The sequence below is a fragment of the Zeugodacus cucurbitae genome, chromosome 5 (assembly GCF_028554725.1).
Source record: "Zeugodacus cucurbitae isolate PBARC_wt_2022May chromosome 5, idZeuCucr1.2, whole genome shotgun sequence".
NCBI classification, from domain to species: domain Eukaryota; kingdom Metazoa; phylum Arthropoda; class Insecta; order Diptera; family Tephritidae; genus Zeugodacus; species Zeugodacus cucurbitae.
In genome coordinates, this window is record NC_071670.1 from 37,162,720 (window position 1) to 37,190,657 (window position 27,938).

At 39.5% G+C, this 27,938-nt stretch overlaps 1 protein-coding gene across 8 annotated transcripts; it reads left to right on the forward strand.

The window, feature by feature from the left end:
- LOC105218298 (mucin-12) lies at positions 1-27,925 on the forward strand. Of its 8 annotated transcripts, none has more exons than XM_054231605.1 (16): positions 9-162; positions 1,074-1,268; positions 1,360-2,970; positions 3,041-4,132; positions 4,202-4,387; positions 5,078-5,119; positions 5,185-5,205; positions 19,057-19,710; positions 20,079-21,871; positions 21,932-22,189; positions 22,267-22,772; positions 22,911-23,308; positions 23,547-23,642; positions 25,375-25,762; positions 25,830-25,911; positions 25,990-27,925. In XM_054231605.1, exons 3-16 carry the CDS (start codon positions 2,047-2,049, stop codon positions 27,131-27,133), a joined length of 7,584 nt encoding a protein of 2,527 aa, XP_054087580.1. In that variant the 5' UTR covers positions 9-162; positions 1,074-1,268; positions 1,360-2,046; the 3' UTR covers positions 27,134-27,925. The 8 variants fall into 8 exon arrangements, with proteins under 8 accessions (XP_028899987.2, XP_028899990.2, XP_011192102.2 ...); XM_029044156.2 differs by having other exon boundaries at positions 10-162; positions 1,065-1,268; XM_029044154.2 differs by lacking the exon at positions 1,074-1,268 and having other exon boundaries at positions 1-491.
- The last annotated feature ends 13 nt before the right edge of the window (positions 27,926-27,938 follow it).

Consider the following 27,938-nt stretch of genomic DNA (forward strand, 5'->3'; position numbering starts at 1 on the left):
TCATAGAAGTATATCGGGAGTTTGCTCTGTGGAAATAAATTCGCTAGGAGAACATAAAATTGGTTTAATATTTAATTAAAACTATTTTCAATACACTAAAAGATATTTAAAATCTAAAGTAATTGTTTCTACATCATCTCGATTTGAAGATCGGTGAAAAATGTATGTTTTTGAGGAGTAAATGAATATTGAAAATTCTAAATTTCACGTAGTTCGCGTTTACTTTTATGTGCAGTCGTTCTTTAAATTTTCCGTCTGTGCGTGTGGTGGGTGTGAGCGGGATAGCAAAAATGTGCGTGCGTGCGTGCGTAAAAAGTGCCAAAGTGGAATTGAAATACACAAAATGGATGAATAATAAAATTAAGAAAATATCCATTGAAAAACGTGATGGAAAAGTTCATATGATCAATTAATTAAATTTCTTGACAAATTAAACGTTGTCACTGATATCAGCGACATATATAAAGGCTTGTCCTCTGCCACCTTTTCTCGTAATTACTTAAACTTTGTTTTATCAAGTAGTTTGCTTGGTCGTTTCATTCTTAAATACATACAAGCGGACGGTAGATAATGCAAAATGTAGGAATGTGTGGAAAGAAAATTGCAAAAATAAAAGAGCGTTCGGATGACTACAAATATATATTAAAAGCTTCACAATCAGAACTATTATTATTAGTAAAAGCCATTATAATAATTTTTTGACTGGTGTCACCATTCATGATAGGGTGTTAAAATAAATAAAGTATAAGAAGGAACTAAAATAGTTTGGATGGTGCATTGAAAGTAAAAATTAATTAAATCTGTTTTTTTGTCCAATATTAACTTGTCATTTTTGAAAAAAAGTTTTAAAATCGAGATCAAATCAGATAAATCGTAAATATTAGTTGTGGGAAGGATGGCAACCTTATAAGTCTGCAGTTGTCGCATTTTCCAAATCTGTACTTTCCACCGGCTTCGCTGTTTTTGTCTATGCACTATTTCTCCAATGTATGTTATGAAGTGAAATATACGACAGGGACAAATAGTGCAACTAAAGAATAATTTTGCAAACGTGTGAATTGAAGTTGTCCAAGAGCGTAAATGAAACAGGGACCAAGTAAGAAAGGGAGATCCGATAACTATGAGACAGGAAAAATATGTGTGAGTTGAAGGAAAAATTAAGAGAAAAATTAACAAAGATGAACCAAGTGCAAAGAAAAGGAAACCAAAAAACCAACAAGAAAGATAAAATAAAAGGAGACAATGAAACGAATGAACCTCTGAGTTTTGTATGTATTTCCATATATATTTGAACAAATGTCTTTTGTAGTGATATTGAAGCTAAAATAACACAATTTTGTTAATTTTTTTACATACTAGGTGTGATTGAAAGTGTTTAAGATACAAGTTCGCAGTGTTTAATTAAATGTGAAGATATGAGAAAATTCAAAGCCAAAGGCAATAAAGCAAACGAAGTAACAGAACATTTTGACAATTTGGTCACAAGCGATTCGAGGAGGTTACTCGTCGTGTTCGGCCCAAATGTGTGTAGAAAGTGTAGCAAGGTGCGCGGTGGTATAGAGCAGGACAGGGCAGAGAAAAGCAAATAAATGAAGGCACATCAAAAATGTGAATAAGAGTATGGAGTAAAGTGTGAAAAGTGGAAAATTTGCACAATAAAATTTCTTAAAAAATCAATAAAAATACAAGAAGCAGAAAGTCAAGTTAAAATATTTGTGAATATAAAAAATTAACATGCGCATCTAAAGAATAATCGATTCTCCAACGAGCGCTACAAGCAACACAAGTTGCAAAAAAGAAGAAAGAGTTTTTGGTGTCATCGATTTTGCCAACCAAAGGATTTTGAACAGCTTTTAATTTTTCCAATCCGATTACATAGTCCAATCAAAGATTGCGTTGGACCCGCCGCCAATAATGCATTTGGAACGTGTACGTAAATGGTCTTCGATCCAATAAAGGGTCTTAAGTACCATAACACCATCCAAGACTTTTGTCTTTGCGTTGGCGTAGGCGGGTACTGCGCTAAGCCTTCATTCATAGCACAATATGGACCCGCATGAATTAAAGCCTCCAGGGCCGGGTTTATTATCAAATAGCACAACAAATGTAGCGACCACCGGTCAGCAGCAACAATTAGGAGGAAGTGGAGAGCAACTAAATCTACCTCCACCATCACCCCAAGCAAGTGGAACGAGTGGAATAAATGGTGCAATTGGATCATTAACATCTGTATCCTCTGCAAGCGGATCTGTCGGTAGTTGTGCTAACAATGTTAACATCTTCTATAGCAATGTCGCTGCATCTCATCAACAACGGCCATCTCCAAATAATACTAATAATGATGGTGATTCCGATACAGAATCTTTAGCAAGCATGTCAGCAAAAGCTAAAGCTGCAGCTGCAGCTGAGCAAAATCACAATGTCTCAGCAACTAATGGGCACAATTGTGGGGCAAACACAACCGTTAATAACCTAAGCGTGAATGCCAAACAACAAAGACAACAAAAACGACGACGCGAAAGAGCACAAAGATTGCAGGCAGAACGAGAAAATCGTTTTGCAAACACTGTCAATAATATCCCCAACAGCGGTCTATTGTACCACGCCAGTAGCGCAGGCAGCATGGGCGAGGACAGCAATAACTCTAACGGGAACTTTACGAGCAGTAGTAATGGTAGTAATAACGTAATGCCTCCAACTGATAGTATTGCGTCGTTACTGCTCAATCCTCCGCACTCACCTGAATGTAATTCTGGTTTAATGGCTACTCCAAGTGATAGTGAGGGAGAATCACTAGACGAAGATTTACTCTCAACATCATCTTCTTCCACTTTACTATTACCCCGCGATAAACCTCCACCACGACCGCCACCTCCTGTTCGAAGAAAATTACCTCGATCACCTGTCCTGGAAGAAGAAATAATTGACGGTTTCGCAATACTGGAATTCAAGTCTTATGAGGATCTAGAGGTGAAAATATATATTTAAAAAAAATCTGTTTTTAATATTGATTGTAATTCCAATGTGTTTAAAATTTTAGTTCGCGATAAAACTGGGTCAAAAACGAAAGGAGAAACGGTTATCAGCGTTGGAGGAACTAACTTGCACATATAGCATTGAGGAGACCAAAATGCCAAAGATTATTGATACAGGTCAGCCTCATCCAATACGCGGAAGTGGTGCCCTCAACCTGCCAATGAATAATATAAAGGATGGGAGTAATAATATTCGCCTACATAGCGGCAATGCGAACAGCACCAATTGTCATCCAGCACAAACTGTTACATCATCTACAACTGTAACAGTGCAGGATGCGCCGTTAGAAGTTATTGCGCCTCCATGGAAAAGCCAATATCAAAATTCAAACAATAATAATGTTGGAAGTCATATAACTAATATAAATCAAAACACGCTTAACTGCAGTAGTGCGAGTGGTAATGTTATTAACAACACTTTAATCAATACTGCTCCACCAACAACGATGATATTAAATCACAATGGCAACAACAGTAGCAACAGCAATAATAATAGTGATGGAGCCGGAAGTAGTAGCAGTAGTAGTAGTAGTGGTATTGCAGAAACAACCTCTAGCAACATAAACAATACAGATGAGGATGCTGTTATGACTTCAGTCGATGCAACAGATGATTGTCCAAGCGTTTTGACTGCAATGGATAGTGGAGCGTCATCTGGTAGCTCTACAATGGTCGCAAATCCTATAAGCGACAACTCTTCCAAATCTAAAGAAAACAATACAAATAATTCCAGAACAAGTACTGTCACTAGCGATGTATCGAATGTGACATCAGTAACGTCGCCAATTTCTACATTCTCAGTGCCACCACCAGCATCACTGGTGTCAGCAAGTGCTTCTACTTCGATATTGGAGAAATGTGGTAGTAGTAGTAGTAGTGCACTGGCGAACAGTGCAACACAAGTAATTCCAGCTCAGCCGCCAGCCCCTGGACCAGCACCAATAAGTGACGGCTACCGCAATGCAATGCATTTAGAAAATGTTAAAATTAGTTCAAATTCATCAACTGCAAATAAATCGCCCATGGATGTAACTTTTGCTACTAATAGCGGAACAAATACAAAATCTTCAAGTCATTTCATAAGTATGGCATCCAATGTAAGTGATAGTGATAATACAAATATATATGAACTGTAGTTTTTAATTATGCATTTCTTTAATTTCAAGGTATCAAACGCCACACAATTAGGGAACAGTAACAACACCAGCAGCGGTGAAATGGCAACCGATATGCGAGGAACAGTGTCTACGGCGACAGCAGCTGCGACGGTTGCGACTGCAGTGCAACAGTCTGCGCCGAAAATTGCTCAGCCAACACCAACAAAAGATGAAGTGTTTGATCGCATACGCGACGTAAGTATTTTGCTAGAAGTGTCTAAAAAACTTAAATACAGTTGAACTTCCCTAACTCGGAATCACCATAATCCACAAAAAAAAACGAAACTTCGCGTTAGAGAGTCTTCCGAGTTACGGAAGATAGTTTGTATGAAATTTGACTTCTATTGCCAATTCAAGAGTTATGGAGGACTTAGAGTTAGAGGAAGTTCAACTGTATTTGAATAGAATTCGAAATTAAAGCGCTTTACTGTGCAATATTTCTGACATGTTCTATCAAAGCCACTCTCGGAGCTTTCAGACTGTGAGAAAAATTGTATTTATTTGTACATAAAATATTTCAAACAGTTATGAGAATTAAGCTTTTGTGGTTTGTTCTAGTGAATTTAGAAGAAGAATAGTAGAAGAACACTCAATTAAAATTTTAAGTTTTATTATTAATCTTGATCGCAAAATACGTTATAAATTTTTGTATTGATAGAGGCACAAATCCTGCATTTTTATATTAATCAGATTTACAAAAATATTCCTGCAGTTTTGTAGTTTAATAGTAATTTTAGAAACTATGTATGTCAATTTAATTTTTGTGACCCGAATTAATTGTAATAAAATTTTCCATCTTATTTTACTTATCCTTATTATATGTTCTATATATTAAGTGTTGCTTATTAACATTATTATATTTATCATTATTAATAATTATTTCAGGCGGGCGTCACATGCAAAAGTATTGGAATGGGGCTTAATATCGTAAGTATTTGCTTAAATCAATTAAATTCAACAGTCTACTTACATAAATCTTCTTTCTATTACAGTGTGATAATGATGAAAACAAGGTAAGTGACGTAATTCTATTTCGGTTATTTATTATAAACAGTTTTCACATATGTGAGGTTGATTGCTTACTCCAAAGGCCATAAATGCGAGGTCTTTTTTTTGCTAACAAAACCTATTCGACGTTCTCAGGAAATTTAGAGTAAATTATATATATATATATATGTTTATAAAGTTTATTTGTTTGCGTTTGATTCAAATCTCGAAACCGTGACAATTTGAGGCTCAAATATTTGCAAATTTTCTAAGTAAATATTTACTTGCTTCTTTACTTTATTGTTATTATTGTTTTCATTTGTCCCATTATTTCTACTTGTTTTGTAGCAGTTAGTGAATGAGAGGGGTCATAAATAAATATTTATTTTAAACTTGTACATCAAGTGATAATTGTAAATAATTGTCAATAATCGTATCTACATCAATGAGGTATACGTACGCGGATCGTTTCCGAATTTACATATATTCGGCTTAGAACTTACACCTCAAGGAGGGGTCGAAAAGTATTTGGGAACATTTTTGCTGGTACAACAACAACTATATCTATATATATATATTCATTGAAATTTCTTTGCATTTCTATTATAACTAAAAGTGAATCGTACATTGTGCGTTATCCTTCGACAATGAGATCAAAATAGTTGATGTTGTTGTAGCAATTGTTCTGATTCAAGAGAAATGGCTAGTTTAGTTGTCATCCATTGATCAAAATATATGTCCTTAGACTTTCAATTTAACAACAACAACAATGTAATGATTTGTTTAGCAGTCGTATAGTAGAAGTCTAGGAACCGCTTACGCGATTATTATTGAAAATACCAAGTGAAAATAGGTCGCTTCCTCCTGATTTTTCCAACCGAGATGAGTTCTTCCTCTTCCTCTGCTTCTACCGGCGGGTACTGCATTCAACACTTTCAATGTTGGAGTGCTTTCATCCATTCGCACAACATAATCTAACCAGCGTCTTTTTATTTGCTGGACTATGTCTATAACGACGTATAACTCGTACAATTGTCGTTGGTATAGTAATATGAATATAATAACTTAATAACGTTGTAATTTTGATACATAAAAACATACCTTATTCTTCTTAAAGCAGTAGTCTGTTTTAGAAGTCGAAAAAAGCGTTTTTTTAGCATTTTTTTTTTTTTGAAAGGGACGGAAATGATTGTGGTAAACGGAATTTTAAGGCGATAGTCTACTATATTTAAGGCTTAAAAAGCAATATTTATTATTAACAAAATTGAAATTTTTTCAAAGTTGTAAGTATTTTTCTGGAGCGCCTGGAGTCTGCACTTGTAAATCGGTGCCGGTGATGGAGGTCGTGCGATGCATCTGAAACAGTCGAACCAATTTTTTTTTAATTTTTATAAGTTTCTTTTCTTTATGAACTAAACAAATACCGAAGAAGTTATAAAATTGAAAATTTTTCGAAGTTTGAAAAAAAATTCACTTTAAGTTGCAAAACAAGTAGTTTAAATAATAATAAATGAAAGCTCGAGAAAACGCGCTTTAAAGGTCTGCCTGAGCATTCGCACCTGCTCGACGCTCGGCTACTAAAACTGCTCTAGCTTTGTAAATATGTCGAATTGGCCTCTGGAATTTTAAAGACATATTCTTGGATAGTTTTGGAAGAGATTTAAAACAAAACAAAAAAATCGATTTTTTGAAGCCTGTAAAGTAGACTACTGCCTTAAGAGTTTCATAATAACGCAATTTTATCTTGCTTATATAAAAAACATAAATATAAAAATAAATAATTCTTATCGTACTTAGTTGCCATGAATCTCGGAATCGTATTCAAATGTTAACTGATCTCCTCTAAATTTATTTTACAAGATTTCTATAAGGTATATGACGAGTTCATGATTTCTGCGTATTGGACATAATTTTTTTCGGAATATGGAGTCATAAGTAAATAACGTGTATCCGCTTTTCGAAGTTAACACCCATTTATTTTCATAAATTTGTTCAGCACTTTTCGAAATATAAAGTTTTTATTTTTTTCGAACATCTCACTTTGACCTCTACACTCTCTCTCTCTTTTACACCATTAAAATAATAGGGAAAGTTAGTTTATACCCATATTTCTAATATTTTAGTAACTATATCCTATAATTAGTAATAAAGCCTATTCCAAGCGCTATCGTCCTATTGATAATATAAAAACAAGGGTATCAAAGACAAAAGCACATTTAATGAATCGGTATTGTGGTGTTGTTAGTTTTGTAGCACCAGAAAACAATCCCCAACTAATTTTATGAATGCTGTCAAGTTTACAGTCTTTGGCCGAGTATATAGCGGTAACGGCTCCGTCTCGTTGGAGAATTCCGATTCACTGCTAAGGATCACTTAAACATTTCGCTTTGTTAGGAAATGTTACTGGAGTGAATGGCTTTCAATATATATGATATTATGTAATCCCGTTTTGTTCTGATAATTCTATAACCCTTCAAATACTTAAATCGAATCCCTTTTTTCTAAAGCTGATAAGCTTACACTAGTATCTTATCACCAATTTTTTACTGTCAAATTTTACAGAAATGCTCAGAGATATCAGTCTTTCAATTAACCTTCTCAGGACTACCCTATTAAACTTATACGAGTGCATATTCACAAATTCGCCTGAATATTCAAACCACCACCGCATTCAGTGCTCTCGCCGACGAATATCCCACTGTTGACTCCGCATTTATTGGAGGCAGTACGACAACACTGAGAATAATTACAACATATTGTTGGTTGGTACCTGTAAACATAACCGCAGCAACAGCATCGTCGTCGTTGCCGTCGTCGGCCATCCTCATCGCTGTAGCATGCTCTTGGTGGATACGTGTATTCGCTCATTTAAGCTTTCGGCAATTCGTCGGTCTGTTTGTGAGTCGGTAGTTTTAGTTGTTGTTATGTACCGTTTAACTGTTATATATCAGTTAGGCATGCAGGCCATGCAGGTAGGCGGGTGGTCGCTTAGTCGTAGAGCCATTTGATTATATCGACGCTCGTCGTTTAGCTTCGTATATGACTGTTGTTATTCGCCTCCTTGCTGTGCGCGTATTAGCCGCAATAATACCAACCCCAATAGCAGCAATACCAACAACAACAACTACAACGACAACAAGTCAAAGCGCAACACATAGCAATATTCATTGGCATATCATAAATCGTAATCATGTTTCATTCAAGTAGCGTTTACGATTTATCGAATTACGCGCATTATTACTATTACAACAGCGGCAGCTATTAGCAGCTTTGCTAACCGCTATGAGCACTCAATCGAATGATTACAAATTGAGCACTCAGGTTTTTGCTACGACCCCATCAACACAGTTGTACAGTGGGTTTATTTCATTGAAAAAAAATAAAGAAAATTAATTAAATTATTTTTGCACAATTTCATTAAATACTTATAATAGAATTTATCTGTTGATAATTTATTTATTAATAATATTAAAGTTTACGAATAATATTTAAATACGGCTAAATCAATTCTATTTTGAATGATAAGCGAAAAATTTTGATAACTTTTGGTGGCTGCAGACTTCTGATATGGAACAAGAGTATGGATGACTTGGCTCTTCTTCAAGTGCTACCAGTTAACAATTTAGGGATTATATTGCAGTTGTTGTTGTTTTAAAGACTTAAAAACATCCTTATTATTTTTAAATAATGCTTCCAATTATCGAATCCTCTCTGGTTACGTTCAGACGACAATTATGATTTTTTTTTATAGTAGGGGGAAGCATCGAAAGCCGGAGTGCGGAACTTTTATCCGCTAAACCTAACCTATTCCCAACTTAAGACGCTCCCACGGAACCACCAGTTATTATGATATTTTGTTGCAGTTCTTGTTGTAACGGCATAAAAACTTTTTTATTACCTTATGAAGAATGTTTCCAAGTTGACAGTTTTTTGTAAAGAGTAAATGCTGGGAGCTCCTTCGGTTAGGTTGAGACGACAATTAGGGTTCTTCACTGGAGGGTCTGTATTAAAGCTCTCGGTATTCGACTAATACTAACAGGATTAATCAGATAACACATTATTCGAATAATAATATTCGGTTTGCAGTAAATGGATAGTCGTAAGTCGACGACTATTCGATTAACCAACCGCTCATTTCGGACTATCCAGTTAACCGTTCGTCGTCGACTATTCGAATAGTACAAGTTCATGTTGCTGCTACGCTGGCTAGGTCATGTTGTTCGAATGAATGAAAGTGCTCCAGCTCTGAAAGTGATCGATGCAGTACCCGCAAGAGGAAGAGGGAGACCTCCACTTGGCGCCAAACTGCCAAAAGGAGAAATTAGAGGCGCACAGTTGTGGAGTCAAAAAGGAGAAGAAATACTCGCAGCAGTATAACTATTCGAATAGTATTAAGCGGATAATATTTATACGAACGGTTACAAAACGGATATTCAAATACTCGGCTTTAAGGTTATTCGAATAATTTTAAGAGCCCTAGTCTGTATATGTAGCATTACCTGCAGACTTTGGAAAGTTATGCTGTATATTTTCGGGTTGTTTTTGGTTGAATAGAAAGCTTTTTATATTTTTTCCATCTTGTACTCTTTTGCTGAATTGTTTAAAAAAGCCGTCGTGAATACCTAGAGGAGCATATGAGGATCATGCAAAAAATATTGCTCTCGTTACCGATTGGTGATTTTTGCAATGACTATTGAAGAAGTTGCTGTTGTGTTTTTTCGTAGCTTCTATTTTTTGTAAAAACACAGCTTGTAAAGTGAAATAGCCTTATATATTGAATATTTTTTAAATCCGCTACAGATCATTGAACTTTTATTTGGCAATATCTTTGTAGGACTTTACTGCTAAATTGAACCAAAAGGCACACTGTGCATATGCCAATATGCCAAATTTCCTCAATACGATTTTTTCCTTTTATTTCCCGTAAGTTTTGTAGTGCTATGTTACGGTACGGCTTGCTGTTTGGTTGTTGAGCATGTTTGGATTGAGTTGGCTCGGTTAAGCTTAGCTGGATTTCAGTTCAATTGCCACAAAAGGCAAATACACATTCACGTACTCACTTGCCTATTTACAAGTGTACACACAACAAGTACATATGTACAGAGACACAAGCGATTATATGTAAATATATATGTGCATACATATGCTCGTGTTAAGTTGGTATACCGGGGCTGGGTGTTCTCGTAAGTACTTGTCAATTCACAACTTTGTGTGTACAACTGGTAAGTGATTTGATAGACACGATTAGTCTTATTCCCATGTCGAGGGGGCCGTACGTACGGTCACATAGCCGAGAATGATGTTTGGACTGTGGCATGCGAAGTGGTTGATGAACATAAACTCACGTAACTACTTGTGTCGAATGCTTACATACGGGTGAACGTGATACGCGTTGCTATGAGCATCATAAATTCTGTGAAGGTATGGCCTGTCCGGCGGGCATACGTACATACCACATATGTTGGCTGGCTGGCTGGCTTTGCGCTGCGCTGCCTTGTTGGTGGTGTTCATATAAAAATAGCAAAGCCATGTGTAGAGCGGCAGTAAGGGACATTCAACGAGGTAATAAAACCAAAGTGGTTGCTTCTTACTTATCGTGTACGCTTGTATGTATATACTACGTGTGTACATATGTATGTTTGCATTGCTGCTGGTCGCTTATTGTTCCTTTCTCGCTTAACTTGCCTTTGTGCTTTGTACAAGTATAATTCACTTCGAATGGGTACCGAACAATTCAATTGAACGCCAATTTGCAAATTGCAAGTTGCAAATCTATTTTAGTCTGCTTGTCTGTCTGTCTATCCTCTGTCCTCTGCCTGCTGCCCTGTTTCATTGCTTCGCTTCCACCATCAAACGTACATTAAAAATCTCTGCGTTGTACTCTCTGTTTGTCAACACAGCGCACCGATATGCCTCCGGAGAGTTGACTATCATTACATAGCACATGTACATACGACTGTATGTGTGTAGCCTAGTGTGTGCATAACCTGTAGTGAGAATTGGCAGTTTAGTTTGTTGACTTTTCCCCCAAATTGGTGTAGATCTCTTGGATATTGAGGTAAAATAAGGACTCAGCAGCTGTAGGCATTAATATCACGTAAGCGATGGAAGACAGTCGTGTAAATGGAACCGGTACATATCGGAAGATATGTGTATCCACCCATAATATATAATTATAAGTACTTATATCCGTCAGTAGCGAATGAGTAGTAGTAGAGAAAAAAAGTGTTTGGTCGAATAAAATCGGGATATAACCGGAATCGAATTGGCAAACCCAATACTCTGGCATATCCAATATGTGTTCTGCATATAAAAAGGTACCGCAATACCAGGGAAACCCTTTCACTAAGGTCTAACCACATCGAGGCAGGTGGTTTCATGGACCTAAGTTTACAATAATTGATAACAACAACGGTTAAAAGCTTTTTGATTGGTTGGAATAAATCTGCTTGCGTTAAAATATAGTCAGAGACCTTTACCGACTTGTAAAATAAGTTTAGGAAAAGATACAATGCCCTTTGTTCATAACTCTCCGAAATCCTAAAATATGTGTAATAACTTCTAGAATGTTCTTTCATAAATCCGTCGATCCGGCTACATAAATCTATCGGCGCGGAAAGAGTTCAGTTCCACAACGGTAGAGAGTAGTAATGTGACATGGAAACCGGCAAATTCACTGCTATGTTTGAAGTAATGTTGCCACTGTTTTCGTTTGAGCTCAGTAACATACAATCTGTTTGAAAAGTTCTCGAAATTGTTGATATGTGATGTGATACCTACTGGAAAGAATAACGGTATTAATCCTAATAAAATTTTAACTCTTCAGGTCGCTATGGCCCAAAAACTAAGCGTAACTGAAGCTCTGGAAAACAGCCGAGACTGTATTGACCAAGTACAACCAATAAGAGACGGGAACTCGAGTCCCATATAGGACTAGAAACCTTAGCAATTCAGCATTCCTGATCTCTTATGAACCAAGCTGAATTTAAAGGGCGCTCAAAACTAGTAGGTATCGAGGATCTTAGTGTTAGCGCAAAAATAATGACAATCATATTGTGTCCAAAGCTTAGTTTCTTGCCCTGTCATTTTTCGCGAACTTTTGTAACAGAATTTAAACACACGCTCACACATACATACATCCAATGAAATGGCTAGTAGCGCCGTTGCTGATTTGGTTGTGATTTGAAACCCCCCATTGATAGTAGCGCTAGGAGCAGCCGATTCTCGCATGTACTCACAAAGAGACGACACGCTATGCAAAGAGGCAAACGATGCTATGCAACTCCAATCGCGCTGGGTGTTTAAAAGCACAACAAAAGTTGGTAGCTCAGCATGGGTAGAGTTGGTAGCATGGCATGTGTACATGTAAACAAATGTGCAAGAGCAGCCCAGTGGCGCAGACCGTAGTAGTAGTATATTCGGTCGTTGTATGTTCGATAGAAAGCGGCGGCAGCAACAATATTTCTCAACCACACCATACACTCCAACGGGAGACGAGCACACAAAGGCAAAAGAGGCGTTTGGTACTCTGGTGAGCACTGAGGGGAACTAACTGAACTGAACTGAACGACCAGGCGTCCGACCGGCTTTATGCGCTTGGCTTATGTTATGTGTATATGCGCTCATTGATTGCTCTCCTCAATCAGTATCTTCTCAGTTTCGCTTCCGCTTTAGTGCACTCTGTTGGCGTGCTAGACTGGACGTGGCGGCGCTGTGTGTGTGTGTTTTAAATGCTTTGAGTGGCACTCCGTCGATGTTGGCGCACTGTGCACGGTGCCTTGTTAAGTTGTCGAGTGTCGAGTGCCTCTTCGTCGCGCATAGGTCAGTCAGTCAAACTCGGAGTCGGAGCGCTTTAAGACGTTGCAAATCGTAGCGTTGCAACCACATTGCCACGCATCGTCATCGTAGCTTTCGTCAGCGCCGTCAGTGGTGGCGACGTCGTCGCGTCATTGCCGCTAAATACTCGAGCTCGTAAGCTCGTAGAGTCGTCCAAGCAAACTCGCGTTTCGTCGTTCGGTCGGACAGTCGGTAATACCGTCGCTACAGTGTATTTTTGTTGTTTTTGTTTTGTGTCTAGGCTTTCCCCACATCCGTGAAGTGTTTCCATCCGGTTTTTTATTTTATTTGCCGATGCTTTCTTTCATCTTCTTTGTAGTTTCTGCTACCGCTGAACTGAACACACACACACGAACATACATTTATACCTATATAATTGTTGCTGTTATTACTTTGCTTTTTAATGTGTTTCGGTGCAAATCTGCCTCTGTGCTTGTTCGCTGGCTCGCTGGCTGGCTGACTGGTTGGTTAATGCATTCCGTATTCGATATGTTGCTGCCGTTGCAATTTTCCTTGTTATCGGTTCGTGAATATCATTGGCTGTATTTTGTTGGTGTTACAGCAATATCTGACCAACCAGTATATGTGTAAAAGTGATATTACATACAGTACATATGCATATATGTATAGTACATGTCCATGTCCAACTGCATATATGGATATCTATAGCAAAATAGCAACAAAAGGAGAATTAAATCGTGTGGTACAAGTAGCGGAAACTATGGCCACTACACTACATCAGTATTCGCAACGGCGAATAACAACAACACCAATAACAATAAGTGAATTAAATGATAGCAGAAACGGCCTGTCTGTCTGTCTTTTCATCGGCGACGGAATCATTTTGCGAATTTGCATAAATACACGTTTTGAATACCGAAACAGCGCAATGAAGCAGGAATTCAATACTAAAAATGTACGGTACTACGGTGGACCGAGGCGTTGACTCGAATGCCCAAAAACGAAATGACTTTTTTGTTTTAAAAATCAACTACGATTTCGTATAATGTGGTTTTTAAGAGCTTTATAAAAGCTTTCACTTAAAAACTTGAAAGCTTATTAAAAGCTTTCACTTACAATTTCTAAAAGCTTTCACTGAACACTTTGAGAGCTTATTGAAAGCTGTCACTTAAAAATTTCCAAGCTTTCTCATAAAACTTTGAAAGCATATTAAAAGCTTTCACTTAAAACTTTGAGAGCTTATTGAAGCTTTCCATTAAAACTTTAAAAGCTTATTAAAAACTTAATTTCAAAAGTCGGCAGTCTGAATTAAGTTTTCTACACAATGTAAACTGTGAAAGCTTCCAAACTTTTCGGCATTTTGAAACAAGCTTCAAGCTCCTGCTGTGTTCGGCCCACCAAATTGTCACAATATGTATGTAACTCCACATCAAAAGCAGGCGGCTAAAAATTGTCATAATAAAACTAGTGGGGAATCGGATGGGATTTTTGTTTCTTATCAAGAACACTGTGTCGGATAAAACCCTGTATTTTCGAACTCTCTACGATTTTACGGTTTCCTGTATTTTCCTAAAAGGTATACAAAATACTGTCTACTGTCAAATGCGCCCACTTCATTGTCTCACCCATCCCCATGTGCCATGTACGCGTATCCGACATTTAACATGGCGTTTTACTATGGCTCTTGTGAGTAACTCTGAAATTGTGCGGCTGGTTATCCGTCCCACCCGTGTCTCAGTTCGTGGCATCGTTGGCATTTTCGTCGTCTTCGTGCCCGTAGTCATACCTACCAGACATGCATACACACATGTACCATCCACATCTATTTGTTAGCGAATGTATTCGCGAAGTTTTATTATTTATTTTTGGTTTTTTGTTTTATTTTTATTTTTTCTGTTTTTATTGCTGTCGTTTTTGTATCTCTCTGCTCCCCATTCGCATTCATTCTGCACATCTAGCCATTGAATGCGGTGCTGGCACTTTTTGTTTTGTACATTTATTTTTACTGCCGCTGGTGTTTTTGCTATTTCGTTTTCATCCTCTGTTTTATGTGCGTAGCTGTATGCACTCGCGAATTGCGGGGTTAACCGAAAAATCTTCATTAATGAAATAAATATTGTATGAGAAAGTTGTACCAACGGAGTGGTTCGGAATTGACATGGTTTTTTGTGACGGCTTCAATTTAACAATAGCTTAAATTCAAGGGTTAAGAGTAATTTTGATTCTTGGCCTCAATAGAAGGTTTCTTAACGGCTGTACCAGGTCTCGTGACCCTAAAATTTCGGGGTCTCGATACAAAGTATGTATGAACAGCCGAAGTGATCGAAAACCTTTTCTTAAAACAGAGCAATTTTTGACTCGTATCGCTCCTTCGATTCACCTTTTAACTGCTTGCTCTATTTGAGACATGAACCTTTATTGTTTACCGCATACTTATCGGCTAAAGATGGAATGGATGGAAGAAAATGGTAGCATCCTAACTCTGTTTGATTCATTTGATCCATTTTCCAAGTTTTGGCGAACTCAAAAACTCAAAAAACTCATCTTGAAACATTTTCGAATTATACGATCTATACCCCCTCCCAAAACGCTCCCGTCCTTTTGAGATTCTTTTGGACAAAGTATACATGTGTAGTCCAAAATACGCCAGCGGCAAAGCATGGCGATGAAAAGTTCTTCTTGGGCGAATAAACTCAATCCATTCTTTTGTTTTGTTCTTCAAGTTTTTCATTTTCTTTTGTTCTACGAATATTATATGTTTGCATGTGTTTATTGTAGTGTGTTCATTTGTCGGCGGGGTGTCAGTGGCCGTCAGAAAAGCTGCCGTCAACACATTCACAATTGTTTCGAGTTGTTGCTCTTAGCTATCGTCGTTGACATAGCTTCAACGTGTTTTCATACCGTCGGTTACTATGGCTAGAGCATTCGCCAAAGCGAACTACCAACCCCTCTCCCCCTCCCCCCGCTGTCTTGGCTCACTGTTGGCTTACGCCATTGTAGGCACTGCATGCACTCGAATGGTCGGTCGAGTCGTTGGAGCTCGACGGGTTGTTGCCAAAATGTAAATGCCGCTACGGCACTCAATCAATTAGACTTAATTTATAATCGCGCGGATTACGGTGTTAATTATCGACATACCGACGACAGCAGCAATGACTGACTCTGTGCCAACAGTAAATATTTGTGTGTGTTTACAGTGGCAGCGCGAACATAATCGCCTGCGGTCGTTCCACCAACAGCACCAGTAGTCCTATAGTATACACCGCCGACTGTTGGTTAGCGCAAATTATTAATAAATTCAATAAAAATTTGTGTGAAAATGTTCTTCGTGAAGCGTTAACACTAAACAACTGCAAAACTAAAGAACCTAAAGAAATTAGCTGCAGCTCCCTACGTCATTGTCATTAGCATAAACGTCAGGTAACACGTCACGTTAAGATTGTGGTGGCCAACAGGCCGCCGCTACAGAGTCCTCCGAGCCCCAAGCGCACACCACTCGTATATACTCGTGTAGTAGTTGCTTTTAATTAAGCACACACCGTGTGGCTGTGTGGTTGTGGTTGCGCCAAACTAACGTAATTGACTAAGTATTTTCAAAGCTTTAAGACAGACGCCACGGCACGGCACGACAGCAGTCGGTGTCAAACCAAGCAAATTGTTGAAGTGAAGTAAAGCAAAGTGGTGGTTAAGTGGTGTACATTGATGTAGTGGCAAACATAGTGAATTAGTGCGGTTGTCGGTGGTGGTGGTGTTGACGCTTGGCGGTGAAGCATACAGTGTATGTGTATTAAAGTGAAGGTGGTCGTCGACACCAAACCATAACTTGTGGCCGCACCCAATCGTCGTAGTCTCTGTAGTCGTTTGCCTTTGCCTTTGTCGTTGCCGATTCGCATAGTTTTATATTCGTTCTTCAAAAGGCAACAACAACAACGGCAATAACAAAAAATGTAAACAGCAAACAACAGCAGCAGCAGCAGCAGCAAACCGTGCAAAAGCAAACCCGTCAAATAGCCAAAGAGCCAACTAGCCAGTTTTCTAGCACGGCCCCTACATAGTATGTGCAAGCAAAGGAGCAGTCTACGAGTGTGCGGCGGTAGCATGTCGTTTCGCAGCTCACAACAACAACAGTGCATGCCATTGCATTATGGTTTGCGCCGCTCACCGTAGCGAGTGAATTGAGGCTTCATCCCAGCCACCCAACAAATTGGTTACTCACTATCAAATCAACTAGCCGCTCACTGCGTCAACAACGCTGGTGGTACTGAAATGCGTTGCTCTTAGCTGCATTATGCGCTACACTGTAGTGTTTACGGTTTTTCTTTTTTTGTTTTGTGTTGTGGAGAGCCTGAAAATACAGCGCTCGAACTGTGAAACAATGTGTGCTCAAATTACCAGCGTTATAGAGGGCGGTCCATCGTTGGTTTAGAAAGTGATCAGGTGGAATTTTCAAAAAAAAATTTCTAAATCTAAATTAAAAATCCGCTATATACGTAACAAAAATGTTACGACAGTCTTTCAAAAAAACCCTCAAAAATGGAACAAAGATTGTATTAGGTCTACAACTTTGTTTCCGCCGTTTTTTTTTTTTGTAAATTTAAGGCTTTTTTCACTTAGGACATCTTCACCGTACGTATCCGAAGGCATTCGATGAGCCTCAGCAGCACTTTTCTTGGAATTAAAAAAGAAAAGCAAAAGTCGAGAATTCAAAAAGTGACATTTTCAGTTGAGAATAATATTGGGATGCAAACAGATCTCTACAAATTTTTTTGGGTTAATGTTGACACAAATGTCCAAGATCGATATAAAACGATTTAATCTATTTATTCGACCAGTGCTTGACCCTAGAGACATCTAATGAAAAACGGTCGAAGCAAAGTTGTAGACCTAATATAAATTGTCTTAACCTCAATTATATTGAGGCTATACAGATGTTCAGTTATTCAACTAAGGTTTTGACTTGTATTTGTTACATCCATCTTTTCTCAGATTATTCATTTAATTAGCTACGCTTGGTTCGGAGATCTCGTTTCAGAACTTAAAATAATTAATTATAATGTAACTTAAAATTGAAATTCTGTGAATCTGCCTCGAGTGTTTGTTTTTGTTTAGGAAAAGAAGTGCAATAATAATCGTTCATCTACATTAAAAATATTACCACACTTAAATCAAATCAAACCTCTTGTCTAATTAGAAGAATGACAATGGATGTGCTCGCTTATATACCATATTACAAGCTATTTGCTATATTATACCATGATCTACGTAGAAGAAATGTGAAAATTCGTGCTATGAACTCAAGTGTACGACAATAAAAGAATTTTAGGTAAATCTTAACGATTTACGTTCTATTACACCAAACATTTGATGGTGTAATTGTAGTTGCTGTCGTGTTTGTATTCCGTGTTTTCGATTTCGCTTTCGATTCGAAAACTCACGGAACATCTAACGCATCGTACAAAATAGCAATTATAGTACGTGTAGAGTCTTCCGGAGGCAACGCGCAGGATGGCACTGCTGCGGAGCCGACCAGCCCTGGAAAAACTTCGACAACAACCACAGTTACCGCAAGCACATCAACAACAACAGCTATACCAACGCCACCTAATGCTAATACCACAATCAGTCCGTTACAGCCATGTGCATCGTTATGTTCTGCAGAACAGAATTTCTTACCATTGGAACAAGATATTTCACCGAAGGTGAGTTGACAGAAAAGTGAAAAAAATATCGCGATATGATTAAAGAATCCGAATGGTTTGTTTTGTGTTTAAAAGATATAAAGGAAGTTGTATATTTAGTGGCGGTGAGAGATAGACATTTGTTTACAAAAAGTACACCGTTCCCACCAGAGTCGGGTCTACAACTTGGATGCGTTTGCACAGCAAATATAAATAAGACTTGTTTATTGTGAGGTTAAGTACGACTAGCCATGAAATTTGGCAGTTCCCTGGATTATTAGCAATCAACCTTTATTATATATGAAGAATACTCACAAAACCTTATTCACATATTTTTCAAAGTATCAGCCATTTCCTTAATATCAATTCATTAATTCTTACCATATATTTCTTTACTTACAGGGCTCTGAAAGGTTGGGACCTATAGTTTTTCCTTCAACTCCTACTCAGCACATTGCAAATGCGACACCGAGTCCAACCACTCCACGCAAATCATCAGATTATCCACAACAAGCGACAGGGGTTAGCATCAAAACTGAAAACAATGAAAGTTTTCCGGCGCCAATTGTCTCTGCGGTGTCTGGGCTGGGACCGACAGTTGGTGGTGTCGGTGGTGTCGGGAGCGGCGTACCAGGAATGTCTCCGGTTGCGATCGCGCAACAAAACAAAGATAATGTTCCATTGGGAAAGAATAGTAGTCAAACTACTGCTCATTCAACCGATGGAATGCCACCGGGATCATCAGGTGTTCATTCACCGATGCTTCAGGCAGCAAGTTCGAGTGGGCCTCCAACACCTGTACATACGGTTACAATTACTACTGAAAAGCCACCGTCTGGTTCAAGTGCACAACAGCAATTGCAGCAACAACATATGCAGCAACAACATCAGCAGCAGCAACAACATCAGCAGCAGCAGCAACAACATCAGCAGCAGCAGCAACAGCATCAACAGCAACATCAACAATTGCATTCACCACAACAGCAACCAACGGTGGCAGGCGTTCAGCTTCAGCCGCCTAATCTTCCGCCTCCATTTTCCACTCCATCGCACCAGGTAAGGACATTATAAGAAAACAGTGTTTGAGTGCATTTAGTAGCTCTGTTATTTAAAATTTACTAAATTGCAATGTTAGAATATCCAGCTACCAAAAATCATTAATAATATTCCCCAAATAGGTTAAAACAGAACTAATCCAAAAAAGTTAAATGAGTAGGGTTATATAATCGTTTCAACCAAAATTTAATTATCACAAATTAGCTGAATTTACATCAGTTTAACTGCTCGTGGCTCACGCCTTCAGAGCAGTGTGTGTGCTCACATGATACAAGTACTGTTATTGTTTACTCAACTGTAATAATAATAATATGTTTAATTTATCATAGCCAAAGTTTTATTGTAACATGTTTCTGTATATATTTTAGGTATCCGCGGAAACCAGAAATTTGGTCCCTTCCTCGCCTGCAACACAACATATTGACAGCCCGTTTGTTCCGAAGCTAGCAACAAATACAGTTGGCGCGCATCTTGTTACGTCGCCAATCAATGCCTCAATCCACGGAAAGAATTTACCACCCACACAAGGTAACGGTGCTTCATCGTCGGTAGCGCCGATTTCAATGATGCCTGCTCCAATTACCACTACAGTGACATCGTCGCCGGCAATAGGTGGTTTCGGCGTTAACAGCAGACTGGGTCCTGTACCACCTATGCATCATTTACAAAGTGGATTTTCTTCCGTATCAGCTACAAATTCTAGTGTTGGTGTAAAGCCGGTAGACGTGACAGGTACCTCGGAGGTGCCAATACCAAAAAGTATAGCCGCACCACCACCCGTGATGAATGGTTTCCTACCCGGTTTTATGCCCGGTAGTGCATCAGCGCAAAATAGTGTTCGCATTTCACCACACATGGGTCATATGGCACCTGTGACTAGTGGTATGCCGCCTATTTCTGTTGTACCGTTAACATCGACTTCGACTGCACCAACAACGGGTATACCAGGATCTGTTACGAATTCCAATGTGACAATGTCTTTGCCAGTTACAGTGGCGGCCTCATCAGCATCAATGACACCCGTAACAATGTCCAGTATGCCGAAGGGTCCTTACGTGGTTAGCGCAACACCGGCAAGCACGTCAATGTCGAGTAGCGCGTCAGTGCCCAGCCACGGTATGTTTGTGCAAGCCAATCCAGCAATTGCTTTACCCGGTGCACCACCAATGTTGGGCGGTGTACCTAATGGTATGGCACCAATGCTGATACATTCACCGTATCGTACGCCATACCCGGGTTATCCATTATACGCGCCATACAGCGGTCTGCCACACAGTCCCTATCTACCGCCTGCCGTGCCATCACCCAATGCATCTCCACGCACAATTGATACGCGTACGGGCAGAGATATAACACCGGTAGCACCAGCGCCTAAAGTAATTTCGACCGGTATGCGTCCGGTGACTCCAGTGAGCAGCTCAACGCCAGCCTCAGTGGCGTCAGTTAGCTGTAGTGGTGGCACTACGATTGCTGCACCGCCACCGCCGGCGACTTTATCATCGGTCCAGATGCCGATGTCGGGACTGCCACCAGGTTCAGTTCCAGGCCCTGGTCTACCACCAGGCCAGCAGCCTACACATCTCCTCCATCATTTACCCTATGGCGCAAACCCACACGGACCGCCACAATCAGTGCCAAGCAGTGCAGGGTTCCCAATGAGTATCGGCGCGCCAAATAATAGTCATATTTATAGCAGTGGTGCCAATAGTAGCGGTAATAACACAAATACAACAACAACAGCATCAATGGCAAATGCAACGGCTTTAAGCGGTAACAGTAATAGCAGCGGCAACAGTAATAGCGGTGGTCACAGCAGTGGCAGTGCTGGGTCTATGGGTGGCGGCAATTCAACAATACAACTGCAACGCGGTGACAGTTCCCATTTACTACCGCCTCCACCGCCACATATGCTTTCGCATCCAAATCTACCACCACCGCCCAGTCATGTGGCGGGTGGTCCGCACATGGCTCCCATGCCACATATGCTAATGCATCCACAACATGGAATGTTGCGCGGCATTTCTCCCAGTACTGCCAATGCGAATAGCAGTAATAATTCTGCACTACCGTTAATTGGTGGTCCTACTTCTTCATCTGTGATTCAGAGAGTTATCTCCCCCAAAAGTGAAAACCCCAACAGAGAGCGTGATATTGCGTACAGGTAATACAATAATTCTTATGAGAGTTGTTTACATTATTTAATCCACATTTGTATTTGCAGTATACCGCGCTCAGCGCCATCTATCAATACTCACAGCAGCGCCAGCAACAGTACACCAACAGGTGCGCCACCATACATGACCACTGCAGTTAGCAGCAGCAATGTAGGCTCAGCCATGCCGGTGCCCTATAGTAGTAGCTCGGTTGCCGCTTTGCATACAATGCATACGCATCCCACAACCACCATGGCATCTCCACATCAGCATATTGCCACACCGCCTAGTCTACCCTATCCACCAAAAAACACAATATGGCCCAGGTAAGTCGTCATCGAATAATGTGTGTATTATTTTTGGGCGCTTCTAGATAATAATAACAACAATAATAATAATTTAGTTCATCGCTGCAATTAACACCATCAACGACGGCGACGAACAGCACGTCATCAACAGCGAGTTTGGCAACGAGGCCAACACCGCCGCCGGCGCCACCGCAATCATCATTGAATGTAGTTGGTGCGTCGGCGTCTTCAAGTGCTGCGGCGGCCGCTGCTGCTTCTATGCCTGCTAACTCAGCTTCTCCCCAAACTACGCACTCTGCCTCTGGAGCCGTTTCTACATTTCAGCCACCATTTTTCATTACTCCATTGCCACCTCCTCCACCCACAGTGTCTGCGTCAGCGATGAGCAGCAGCGCAACAACACCATCATCTACATCGTTGGCGATCTCTTCGGGAGCTGGCACGATAGCTGGTTCAGCCGTTTCAGCGCCTATTGGTGCTGCAACATCTTCATCTTCTGTATCCGCATCGCAAACGACGGTAACGACAGCAACTAGCACGCCAGTAACAACAGCGGCACCGCATCCCTTCTCAGCTGAATCTCTATTTCAAACCAGCAAAAGTAATTAAATGCATACAATTTAGAATTCAAAGTTTATAAATATTCTTACACAAACACATTTTATTCAATCTTTACTCCCCAACTATCCCAAAACATTGGAATCATATTATATACACGCACTTGTGAAACGTACGCTAGATGATCAAGCCGATCTGTTGAGGCGCGAATTGGATAGCAGGTTTCTCGATCGTTCTGGTTTGGCTGTACAACCGCCGGCACAACCACCACCCTCCACGTACTTGCGTCAGGAGCTGCACCATCATCAGCACCAACATACACACCTCCATCAGCATCAACAGCTTATCCCAGCCGCTTTGCCGGCCGCACTACCAGCTGCACCGCCCCCAGCACCGGCACCTATCTTCCCGCAATTATTCAAAGACATTCCAAAAATTGCGGCCGTGGATACGCCGTTCTATCGCACCGGCATTGGTTTGCCCGGTTATCCGGGATATAATTCGGGATTGCTACATCCAGGGCTAGGCGGAGCAACGCCTTTCATGCCGCCCGGTCACCTAACTTCATTCGCTCCAAAGGTAAAAACTCTACTTATACAAACTATGCACAATACAGCGAGGAAAAAATGCTCGTGTTAATGCCTTTATCCTGCAATTATCTCATACATATACCATTATACACAAGCTATCAATTGCCCACTAATCGACTATCCACCAATCGACATGCATTCCTCTAACACTATTTCTTGTTTTCATGTTAACAATCATCATCATGTTACGTTTCGTATCCCACCAACCAAACAATCCAATCATTTAGCCGCCACCGCCATCATCGCCCTCCGCTAACGCCAATGCCACGAACTCAAACAATCCACCAACGAATCTTGATTCCTCTAAATCTGCGAGGTTTACGGTATGTTTTTTTTTTGTTTAGTTCTGCAGATCATAAGTAGTAGCTTGAAATTGTAGAAAATATTGTGTACGAAGTATTTGTGTAGCATAGTCAAATGATCGTCTGTAATAACCAATTAGAGTAAGGTTGAATTAGAAAGGCTAAACAGCTTTTTCTCCTACGGCATAACATAACCTGAAGTAATGTAGTAAAATGGAAAACAGTTAGCAGTAATTAATGTATTATTTTACAAAATTAGGGGATAATATGCTAAATGGTCAATATTGTTTTTTCCTGTGGGTGAGTTAAATTATTTCGAAATCGAAAAATGTTAGGCACACAGCGCAAATGAAAAATGAAGCCTTACAATGTATTTAAATAGTGTCTTAGATAATTAAAAATAATTTCCAAAAAAGTTTGTCAAGTTTTTGTAAAACTTTCGAACTTAACAGTTACATATTGGCATGGACCGGACAGGGACCTGTTATCATTTTTTCTACAGTTGCTTTATTAAACATACATATTTTTTTTTAATATGTTAGTAGCATTCTTTGTGGCCATTTCAAATCTTGTTTTACCATTTTAGATCACTTGTGTTATCATCTCCGAAAATTCTATTCATATTCGAATTACTATATTGTCATGTTAACAGAATAGTCCATTCACTAGTATTTTTAATGAATTTCATCAAAATTATATTAAAAACATAATTTTTAGCATTACTAATCATTTTTTTAATAAATAAGCTTCGTTGCCTTATTATAGAGATCATATTGTAATTATTCAAAATTGTTAATTTCATTTAAAAAATTGTTACCATTGTTCACTGTATTTTTGTTTAACGTTACGATAATACTGAACGACAAAATTGACTTTTTTCTGGGTATTGGACCAAACTAAAGTAATAAGTAAAAAAAATGTATTCTCCGATTTTCGAAGTTAGCCTCCAACATCGAAATACTTTGATTCGAAGTTCGAAAAAAACGTTTTTTTTTACTATCAACTATCAACTACTATCAAAGGTCAAAATGTGAATTTCGAAAAAAATAAAAACATATGTATATCGAAAAATACTGGACCCCTTATAACATCTGTCATATCATATCAGTTCTTCGAGAAGGTTTTATATACCATTGAATTAAGAAGAAAATTTAGTTTTTATCTATTTTATAGATTATTTAGTAGCTATCATCGATTCGGCTATATCATGTAATTAATCATAATTAAAGAGTCCTTTTTTCGAACTTCAAATACAAATATTTCGATTTGGTAGGTTAACTTCGAAAATCGTAGAATAAAATTTTTTTACTTATGACTCAATCTTCTGGAAAAACAATTGTTTGGTACAATACCCAACCGACTGTTGTTCAGTGTACTTGATCCAAAATATGTAGTTGTAAAATAATTACAGTGAAGATTATTTTAATGATAATTAATACTTAATAAGATACTTTAGTATACTGAAATTCGTTTGTGTTCATATAATAAGTCTCTCTCCTAAATAGAAATTCATTTTTAGAAGAGGGCTATAAAGTCGCCACAGGTCCTAATTATGCTGACTATCAAACCTCATATCGCCGCATTTAACTGTCACTAATTTGTATTCCTAAAGATTTCCATGCTAAACTTTTCATTTCCTCATATGCAAATACATATACCATATGTACAAAAACACAAACAACAATTTGAAAAAAAAAAGAAATCACAAATTACACAGCGCGCTCTTAACCTCATTTTATATATTTCTGAACAGAAAACTGGTCGTTGGAATGCCATGCATGTGCGTATCGCGTGGGAAATTTACTATAATCAAAATAAGCAAAATCCAGATAAGTTGGCCAATACACAGCTCGGTGTTGCAGGCGGTAATCCAGTGGGCATAGCGCAAGGTGGTGCTACATCCTCGTTGAGCGCGGCCGGTAGTGCTGGACCATCGCCATCTTCGTCGGTAACGTTAAGCGGCCTTAAAACATCGCCAGCACTGTCCTTGAGTTCCGCCTCGCCACATTTGCTGCATCGTCCCGGTGAACTGCCACCTGGCGCTATGGCGGCTTATGCGGCGGGCGCTTTGCCCGGACGCTCGCCATTCGAAACATCGCCACTGTCGACGAGTTTCATAGGAGCACCACCCAGTCATATCGGTAATTTGTATATAACATATTTTATTTGCAATCACTTAATTGTATATTTTTATTATTTGTGTGATAGGCACTGCCGTTTCGCCATACGGACGTTATGCTGCACCTTTTGGTTTCGGTCTATCACATTTCGGCTGTGAAACGTGGCGACCGTAAGTAGACATTATAAAGGTTTTTCTTTAATTGTAACAATCAATAAATGACATCCATTCTATTTGGTTTTATTATAGGCTTCAGCGTGCTGTGCCATATCATCCTGGCCCTACCAGTGCGCCCATGTGGCCACTCAAACCTGATCCGGCACTGGATAATGCACGACGTGAGGCGGAGGAACGCGAGCGAGAACGAGAGCGCGAGCGTGAAATGCGTGAACGGGAGCAACGTGAACGCGAACGGCAACGTCGTGAACGTGAAGAGCGCGAGCGTAAAGAAAAGGAAGAGAAAATGAAACGTGAACAGCAAGAACGTGAGCGCGAACGGGAGCGTAAAGAACGTGAACGTCGTGAATTGGAGCGGCGAGAGTTGGAACGTGAACGCATGTTGCAACAACAACGCATCAACGAGAGCAACAAACTATCGCAGGCGGCAGCTGCTGCTGCTGCTATGAACAGCACGCAACGTGATCGTTCGCCACATCGCAACCACAACGACCAGCTGGGCGGGCCCAGCGTTGGCGAGATACGTATCAAAGAGGAACACCCGCGCACCAAAGAAGAGCAAGACGCAATACTCATGCGTGCTTCAGCAGCTGCGCAGGCGGCGGGCGACGCACGTTATCATCAATCCATAGCGGTGGCGCAAGCTAGTGCGGCGGCAGCCGCTCATCATGCATCATTTATGGCCGGACGACATGGACCGCATGGTGTCGGACCACCACCGCCACATCTCGCACGCTCAATGATGCCACAGGCATTAGGCGGACCACCAATGTCACATTTCGGCCCGCCCGGTCCACCCGGCTGGCCAATGGATCCCTACCGTGATCCTTATGCACCAATGTTACGATACAATATAATGGAGGTGTTCCGTCACGAAGAAGAGCGACACAAAGTCGCACTGAGTATGTATGCGGCACAGTCAGCTGCTCATTTGCGCGGTAAAGAGCCTAGCCCCATACCGCCGCCGTCAGTGGGTGGTCCTTTAGGACCACCACCGCCACCACCACATCATCGTATTCAACAGTCTCCACACCATCAACAACCGGGTGGTGTGGCACCGCCACCCACGATCATCGGCAAACCGCCAACGCTCGGCGGCATGCCACATCCGATTGCCGTCGATGGACATCACCCCACAAAGAAGGAAGATGGCAGTCCGAATGTAGGCGTTAGTGGTATGCAAACAGCACCATCGCCATCGGCACCGGGTCGATGATAAATAACAACAACTTATACATAAAATGTAAAGTTGACAAACGGTGTTTGAAAGTTGCAACATTTTGCTAATATTTTTGTAAATGTGTTTTTAATTTGTGCAAAACCTTATTGCTTTAGCTACAGTTTCATTTGATTGTTGAATATAGTTTAGCAGCTTGTATAAAGCCTAACTTCGTATATATGTATATGTATATATATACGCAATATTTATTCAAAAGTAATATATATGTATATGTATTAAAGATGTAAAGTTAATATCACGCAAGTGGTGACGTATATGCAGCAGAGGGACGTAACAATTATAAAGACTTTTGAATATCTTTCTAAAAAAAAGCGATATTCTACGAAGCAATTCGTAGTCTCTTGCAACTGTATAATATTTAATTTTATTGTATAAACTATTTAAAAACAAGTATAATATTAGCAGATGAAATGTATATGAAAGGAAGAGTATGAAAAGCATACATTAAATTTGTCAAGTACATACATAAATACATAATAACAAATCGCAGACTCGAACTTATGCATACTCGATATAATTTAGTGAAGTAAATAAAACTTAAAGTAAAAAATTCAAATTGGAAAGTTTGCGGACATACAGACAGCATGTAAGATATTATAGGCGACCTGTCGAATTGAGTCGATAACAATTAGACGGACTTTATATATATGAAAACATACATAAACACACACACACACACATACATATTTACATTTGTACGTACGGACACTCAACATGTGCAAGGAAACCTTTCAGATATAAAACAAAAATATGAAAAACGGGAAACCAGTTAGTTTGTAAT

Excerpts from the sequence above, each read along its gene's own strand:
- LOC105218298 (XM_029044154.2), top strand. The coding sequence starts at position 2,047 with ATGGACCCGCATGAATTAAAGCCTCCAGGGCCGGGTTTATTATCAAAT. Across the intron at positions 2,971-3,040 it reads AGTCTTATGAGGATCTAGAG|TTCGCGATAAAACTGGGTCA; the intron begins GTGAAAATATAT and ends TTAAAATTTTAG. Across the intron at positions 25,912-25,989 it reads GGCTGTGAAACGTGGCGACC|GCTTCAGCGTGCTGTGCCAT; the intron begins GTAAGTAGACAT and ends GTTTTATTATAG.